This window comes from Rosa rugosa, chromosome 6, assembly GCF_958449725.1.
Source record: "Rosa rugosa chromosome 6, drRosRugo1.1, whole genome shotgun sequence".
Classification (NCBI taxonomy): Eukaryota; Viridiplantae; Streptophyta; class Magnoliopsida; order Rosales; family Rosaceae; genus Rosa; species Rosa rugosa.
Window position 1 is genome coordinate 17605521 of NC_084825.1, and position 8692 is coordinate 17614212.

The following is an 8692-nucleotide window of genomic DNA, read 5'->3' on the forward strand; positions in this document are numbered from 1 at the left end:
GATCAGACATCTCATTTGTAGTAAGCTTGTTAGCTAAGGTATAGCTCTGCGCCAACGCGACGTCATTGGATTGGTGTAAAAGATATCTTTCAGTACTTGAGATGTACGATTGATATGGGCTTGTTCTATCCCTATAGAGAAATGATGGATTCGGACCCACCACACACCAGGAACGCCGCCAACACTGGCCTGCGTCCACTATCCCCATCCCAAAATGACATGTGTTTTGGAAGGTTTAGCTGATGTTGGGTATCTCTCTGACCCACACAAAGGTCATTCCCAAAATGGTTAAGTGTTCACCATGGGTAAAGACCGTGATATCTTGGAGGTCTACAGAAATTGACCCTAGTTGCTATATCTTCGAACAATGCAGAGATCATTGCTCTTCATGAAGTGATTCGTGAATGAATATGGATTGGATCCATAGTTACGCATGTTCGAACAATTGTGGTTTGAAGTCTACCACAAATGAGCCTACGAGCATTTAGGATAATACTGCTTGTTTTGAACAAATGAAGCAAGGCTACATCAAAAGCGACAACGCCAAACATAATCAGCAACAACAGACTCTCCTCAAGATCAAAGTGAACTAGGTTCAATCTGAGGACAGTGTGGCAGACTTGCTCACTAAGTCATTGCCTAAATTCCACTTTCGAGAGACATGTTGGTAGCATCGTTTGCGGAAGTTACCCGAACTCCCATGACCGTAGTCATCAGGGGGAGATGCAGACATCAGGGGGAGATGTCTACATGTATGGTCTCGAAACGTGAAGGGTGTGTTGTGCTCTTTTTCCCCTTCGACCGAGGTTATTTTTGTCCCACTGGGTTTTTGTTACTCGGCAAGGTTTTTAACGAGGCAACGAGAGAAGCACAGCGTTTGGGCAACACAAGGGGGAGTGTTTACGGAAATCTCTTTTCTGTGTTTGGCCCAAACTCTAGGTTACTTGACCTAGTGGTAATAGGGTTAAATTAGAAGGATCTAGATTCCTATTCAATGTACGATTACTTTCCTTGTACGATTGAGATTATATGCATTGTAATCCTCTATATAAAGAGGCCCCTATTTATCAATGAGAATATACAACAATTTCCTCTCAATTTCAGTTTCTCTACAACACCTGTTTAATTTTAAAATTTTGGACTGAACTGTTTTACGGGACAAAGTACAGGGAGTAACAAGTATTTAATCCTTTTTTTTTTTTTTCTTGTTACAATGTTAGGGTATCCCAAAGACTGCCTAGACCTCAAGCCCAAAGACTGAACATTGCAGCACAATGTCTGACCACTTTGACAGCTTCGTGAGTCGAACGTGGGTAGGGAACGTTCCCAACCTCCTCGCTAAACCACCAGGCCACTAGCAATAGTTTATCTCAAATCCTTAAAGTTGAGATCTCAATAATAAATCCAGTATATTTAATTTCATTTCGAAAATTTCATGAGTATTACAACCGAGACTTGGTATCGTTGCCAAGAATCAGCTAACCTCCACTACCTCAACCACCAAACCCGCAACCATGGAGATCAAACTTAGCCCGTACAGTACAAAGGCATTGTTGATCCTCGTCACGCTTCATACAAAGGAATTGTATTACGCAAGAAAAGCAACAACTTCTTTCACCAAGGGCCTCATAAACGTCCCTTGTTGGATCACCATGAGCCTGTACCCAAAATGACACCGTATCAATAACCGGCAGCATATCAATTTCAGCCTTAAATCTTTCAAGTAAACTATCTTCCTCCATCTCAAGAATAGTAACCGCCTTTAGTCTTACAGAATACATCACCGAACTAGGGCAGCAGAAAGTTTTACTGTGAGCACATTGCACATGAGCTTGCCATCAAAACTAACTCCGCAGCAAAACAGCCATTCTATCTTCTCCATCCGAAACAAAACATATATATGAAAACCAGCTAAAAATGGAGATTTAGGGGTACAAACCATAACCCTTGCACCTACTTTGAGCAGCTGTGTTTAAGGTATGGATATACTGATCATTGATATAAAATAAAAGTAATACAATAGAATAGTACATCAAAACTTTCCTTCTCACTGTATACAACACAGAAAGGGCTTTTGTTTCCGCTGCAAAATCCTTTCACTATGGAATTCAATAAAATTCAGAGATCATGACTGGAAATGCTTGGCTGCAACTTGGATGAGTAGTTAAGTACCTTTCTATGCAATCTTAAAGACTCAAAACAATGAGAAAGTAAGCTGAAAACACTTTGCTATATATCAAACTCAATTCCATGCTTATCTGAAGTTAATACTGAAGCTACTTTGCAGGCCCTTCTTGGCCGGGCCAACAAAATTTCCTTTTTGCATCATAGCCACAAACTCGTTGTAATCTATGCGTCCATCCTGCAACAATAAATTAACATGTGTAAATCTGACATTGTAGACAAGATCGAACGTTTAGCTTTGACTAAAAATATCCCCTATGCACTAGGAAAATGCTAAACAAATCACTTTTTTTTTTTTCTCCGATGTCGGTTATTTCAAACAGCCAACAGGCCACATATCACATTTTCTTGTATCACATTCAAACCAACCACATCATATGCCAGTTGACGTGACATTTAAACATTGGTCTAACATGGTCCCCTTTAGCATTGTCCAATGGCTAGCTGCTACATCAACTTCCACATCACATGGTTTGAATGTAGTACAAGAAAATGTGGTCTTTTTAGCATTAGTCATGCAGTAAATATAAATTATAAATATAGTAAAGCAACAATAAAAAGCACTTATATCTAAAAACAAAGAAACCACACATTCTTGGCATGCTCTACTCCTGACAAATAAGCGAGATAGTGAAACAGGTTTTGCAGGACATTGAAATCATTAACTATCTGAAATTAGTTACTTAGATCAACTGGGCCAAATTTTACGTTCTTGCAAAGCAAACATGCAGTTAGAAGATCATACAAGCAAAATACTGTCAATAGTTTCAAGTATGTCTTTCATAGCCATTAAATTAGCATTGTTCAAGTAGTCACATTTATTAAATTGGTGCATTTAGCACCCTATTTGGAATATAACAAAAAGAAACTAACATGGAACTGTCATTTCAATTTATAACTAAAGTTTGGGCAATACACTTTATACCTCACTCTAAGATATCTAAGCCTGTTTAGTAAAAAAAAAATTACTGCTGAAATAAGTCTTTTTATAAGTCAGACATTTTCCCTGTGCAAGTATTACTAGTCAACGTACTACATACCATCCTAATGTGATATAAATGCTGTATTATTAAAATAGAATTACTCACATTATCCTGATCGACTTCTCTTATCATTTCTTCGAGGCGAACATCCTCTACGCCAAACTCCTCACAAGCTAGTTGAAGCTCATCTTGAGTAATGTAGCCACTTCCATCCTTATCAAAGTAGGAGAAAGCTGCAAACAGATGATCTTCTCTCTCAATTTTGTTTAAATGCAATGTTGCAGCAACAAATTCCCCATAATCAATGGTTCCGCTATTATCTACATCTGCCTGCAAATCAGAGAATGGGCTACTTAATGATCTTACACCAGCTAATAAGGAAAAAATGAAAAAGAAAGATTAGCATGCACATCTCAATTGCGATGCCCAAACACACAAAACTCCATGATTTTCCTGTGTTTTGCTCCTTCTACTCGAGCGTTAATATTAACATAAACCATTTATAACACCTATATGACAATTTTGCTACTTTTGACTTTATACAACGGCGATTGAATCATAATAGATGAGAAGACTCCAATATCTGATACATACTGCTTGCATCAGATCATAAATTTCTGACTCCTTCAGAGTAGCTCCAAATTTTTTCAGTCCAGCCTTAAGTTCTTCAAAAGTGATTTGGCCACTGCTGTCAGTGTCTATCATCTTGAACATTTCTTTCAGGCCAGCTATTTCTTCTTCAGATAAGCTCTCAGCAATAACCTGCCAACACAATAAAAAAATAAAAACAAAGAAACTATCATCATTCTTTGATAAACAAATTCCAAATATAATAACTAACCTAGGTTATTATATCTATATATCTGGATATATATACAATGACTGTCCTTCATGAGAGGACATTATCTTTTTATGAAAAGTAAGGACACCCTCATCCCGACCAACTGGGAACGTAACTCAATCACAAGAGCCGTACATCTTTTGTGTTCCTTTACAAGAATAATGCTTCACATAATCAGCTCTATCAAAAACCATTTGGTCATCTAATCGAGTGGCCAAACAACTTTTGATTTGACTAATTTTTGGCAAGAATGCTTGTTGAAGGATGACCTAAACTATGGATGGTTTCAGCCATTGGATTACAAGTCTGGGTGAGGGCTTTTTTTTTTTTTTTTTTTTTTTTTTTTTTTTTTTTTTTTTTTTTGTGAATCTTGAAAGTCACACACACACCCAAATTGTTCAGGGCCTTCACTCTAGCACAAGTCAGCAAAAACCTGCCAAATCCTCTATATAGCTGTTGATTATTATTGAAGCCATTGCGTTCTTTGTTTGATCACAGCAAAAAAATTTAAAGAAATTTAATTTGGGTGATGTAATGCTGAGATAATCTATCAGTAGAGATCCAACACACACTAACAAATGTGTCTGGCATGTCCAGATACTTACCCTAAGAGCCATTTTCTTCAGCTTGTTCATAGCTGAAAATTGCTTTAAGCGACTTAGAACTGCAGAATCAAGAGCCTTATCAGGAGCCACACCATCAACTTGCACCCAGGGGTGGCCTGCAAGGAATGAAACTCACCTAATTAATGAAAAGATGATGCCATAACTAAAACCGAATTCTGATCAGGCTAAGTTTATGCATCTTGAAAAAGCTGTCAATTACAGAAGCAATCTACTCGGGCTTTCTTAGAAGTTCAAAGCACAAGATACAACTTCAACTACTGTGCTTCTGTAGTAAAGAGGTTCTAAATTCCTCACTAATCTAATATGCTAGACCAACATAAAAATTATCAGATTTCATAATTAACAATCCTAAAAGAATGAATGAATAAATAAACAAACAAACAAAACATAACAAGAAAAAAGACTCACACAAAACTTCGTGTGCAGTCAGCCGCTTTCTAGGGTCTCGGACAAGCATTCTCCTTACTAAATCTTTGGCACCGTCAGAGATACTAGGCCAGGGATCTGATGAAAAGTCTAGCTCACCATGCAAGACCTGATCAAATATTCCTTGCTCCGTTTCTTGTGGAATCATAATGAAGAAAAGAGAAAAATTTGGAAAGTTATTATAATAACCATCAGATCCATACGATGCGGAAAGAAAGCACAAAAACAAGATCACACATCAAAGATATAGTAGCAAGTCAACAGTACCCACCAGCCCAAAATGGAGGTACCCCACTTAATAAAATATAAAGAATCACTCCAGCGCTCCAAACATCTGCTTCTGGACCATAACGCTTTCGTAAGACTTCTGGAGCGACATAATATGGGCTCCCAACCACATCAGTAAACTTTTCTCCTGCAAATAGACAATCATGAGTTTTTTATTGAAATCTGTTTAATCTTATCTGAAAACAAGCACATCCAAAACATGAATATATGTGAATTAGGAGCAGCAGTTCAGTAATATATTGTTAAATGTATTCTAAGACCACCACATAGGGCAAAGAAAGTTTCCATCATCAAATTTCACACTTTCATTTTCAGCAATCACCATATGTTAACCCCAAGAGAAAGTTTACATATGAAATATGTTATAAGTCCCACATCTTATCCACAGTGTATAAGATTAAGTTTCAAGGAAAGAAAAGAAAATCTTGTAGCCAAATCCATTAATATGACGATTTGTAGGAAACAACTAACATGCAACTGCTGCTTTTGTTTAGTCATTACATATAGAACACTCAAAATGGTTAACAAGTAACCCTTACATAGCATGCACTACAAAAAAGGACGAACTGCTGAATAGAAAGTTACGAAAGTTCATGGTTGAAACTTTTAATGAGTAAGGATGAAATGATGAATCTTAATTCTTGGCACCACAAGTTTGGCATCCTGGTCTCAACTCAAGGTATACATGCTACCGAATGTGATAGAAAACCGAAAAAGGTCCATACCAAAAAGATGCTGGCGAATGGCGATGAATAAAAGTTGCAACTCTTGGATTTTTAAGTAAAATTTAAGAAGTGACACTTCATGGAGAAAAATTAGCTCAGGTTAATTAGGAACCTCAGAAAGTTTCACTTTTTTGGTATTCTGATATGACTTTATTTCCTTTTCAAAATCTGAGTCCCAAGGAGCTTTTGGTATTATGATTGATGATAACGACCTATCATCTTGCATCTAGTGATAAATTCACAAAAAGATCACTCCATCATATTTAAACATGTGATCTGAAATCTTGTTTTCTCATTAAATTAATTGTATTCATGAAATGTAAGTTAAAAATTATGTAATAGTGATTAATCTCTTTTTCTTTTGTAATATTTTGTGAATATAAGCTGTGCACAAGATTTTGTCAAACAGAAAATTCCGATATTCGATCTATTCCCCTGTCATATAAACTACCTATTTGAGGCCAGTTAAAAGTGAAACCAGACTATTGTCCGGGAAAAAAAAAAAGGGTGAACCAGACTGTTTTGAATCCAGAATCAAGTCTTTTAGTTAAACCTTTGAAGCCGAAAATGACACTTCAAAATTCTAATTCACCTTAACAAAAGCGATACAAGATATAATATGGCCTTTGGTGGTCCAGTTACGTACGAGGTTATGGTCAAAGCTTGGATGTTAGAAATGATTCCATCAGAGACATGCTACAAAAGCATAATGGTACAGAACAAATGAAAAGCTCCAGCCAAAGCCTTTTATTAGAATGTAATTGAATATCAAACACAACCGATGTTGTAAGACTGGTGAGTGACAGACATATAACCTTGAGCATCAAAACTGAAATGGTATAAATGGTAAGAGTTAAATAGTAATGATACCAAAACCGCACTATGAAAGATTTAGAATTACCTGGCTTCAAGAAAATAGATAATCCAAAATCAATAGTTTTAAGAAGCGCATCCTCCTCCTGACTGACAAAAAGAAAATTCTCGGGCTTAAGGTCTCGATGCATAACTCCTAATGAATGGCAAGCTTCTACAACTCCGACTATAGTCCTAGTGAGGTCAGCTGCCTTTCTTTCTGTATAATGGCCACGCTGGATAATCCTATCAAAGAGCTCACCTCCTGCACATAATTCCATAACAACATGAACTGCTACAGCATCCTCATAAGCACCCTTTATAGATATAACATTAGGGTGGCCTGCCAGATGATGCATTATCTGAATCTCCCTCCTCACATCCTCCACATCATCGTCAGTTATCAACTTCCTTTTTGCAATCGACTTGCACGCGTACTCTTTCCCGGTGGCCTTCTCCACGCACAGAGTTGTTACTCCAAACTGCCCCTGTCCCAATTTCCTCCCAAAACTATAAAACTCCTTTATTTTTCCCGTCTTTGTTTGCAACACTGAACCAGCACGAAGCCCTGCACTAGGGACCCTCTTCATCTGCGGCGGCTTCCTGGGTTTGGAGGGTTGTTTCGGCTCAGTTTCAGGTTTTGGTATGGTCATCACTTGTTGCGGGGGCTTGTCTTGTACTACCGGAAGAGGCGACTCGGGTTCCCTGGGCTGCTGCTCATTGACAGTTTCTCCTCCACTAGTATGAAGAGAGTCATCAGGCAAAGGGGTTCGCCACATTGCAGCCGAAACTGATTGGAAGAAGCCATTCTTGGAAATGCTGGGTCCAACACAAGTATTCCCCATATCAACCAACACTTGGTTCCTCCTCCCAAACAACGTACACTTGCTTAATACCAATAAGATCTAAGCTCCCGCACTATCAAAATGAATAAGATCTATCTCTCTCTCTCTCTCTGTCTATATATATACTGGAGTCAAACCCGTGTAAGTTTTACTATATATAGATCGATGATCAAAAACTTGGATGAACTAACAACTGGGAAAGTGAAGTAGAGCTGAGCAAACTCAAATCATGATTGAACAATTAAGATTGCATCTATTCAACATAGAACTCTGTTTGATACAAGAAGAAAAGGTGAATAAGCGGAAGCTAATAATGGCGAATAAAGCTAGAATCAATCAGTAAGTGATGAGTGCAAGAAAGAAAACTGACCTCTGAATCGAATCTTGTTGGGTTTGGAGTTTGGATCACAAAGCGAGTGAGTGGAACTCGGAAGATGAGCGAGCAAACCAAACTAAGCAAGAGGAGGGGGAAGAAGAAGGAGAAGGAAAAGGTCCACGGAAAAGAAACCTATCAGGATTGAACAATTCAGCAGCAGAAAACAACAAAGTGAGCAAGACAAAGAGAAAGTGAGAAAAATGGCTAGTAATAAACAATGGGTCTACGGAAGCCAAAGGAAGCAGGCGAGAAAGCGAAGAGAGAGAGAATGGGTTGGGTGTTAAATATTAGTTGGACAAGTTTGTGCGTGTGTGTCGGACCACGCACGCAATTTAAGTAAACGCGTTGTCGCCGCTACTACTTCAATCTCGACGGGTTTTTCGCTTGGAGTCGTGTCAGTTGTTCACCTATTTTCATCACGTCAAGTCAACCGTAAATTTGGATACAGTAAAGGTCATCGCTTGGGTTCATAAAAACAACCCATCTCTATGCTATTATTAAGAGAACTCACTTTGTCAGTCAAAGTGGGTGTGAAATAACGTAAAT

The 8692-nt window shown here is 38.0% G+C and overlaps 1 protein-coding gene across 1 annotated transcript; it reads right to left on the bottom strand.

Moving 5' to 3' along the window:
- Positions 1 to 1932: 1932 nt before the first annotated feature.
- LOC133714076 (calcium-dependent protein kinase 1) lies at positions 1933 to 8404 on the bottom strand. The gene is made up of 8 exons (XM_062140129.1): positions 8141 to 8404; positions 6975 to 8040; positions 5332 to 5475; positions 5043 to 5195; positions 4614 to 4729; positions 3762 to 3929; positions 3273 to 3497; positions 1933 to 2362 (listed from the first exon to the last, which is right to left on the bottom strand). Exons 2-8 carry the CDS (start codon positions 7768 to 7770, stop codon positions 2255 to 2257), a joined length of 1710 nt encoding a protein of 569 aa, XP_061996113.1. The 5' UTR covers positions 7771 to 8040; positions 8141 to 8404; the 3' UTR covers positions 1933 to 2254.
- Positions 8405 to 8692: the final 288 nt, after the last annotated feature.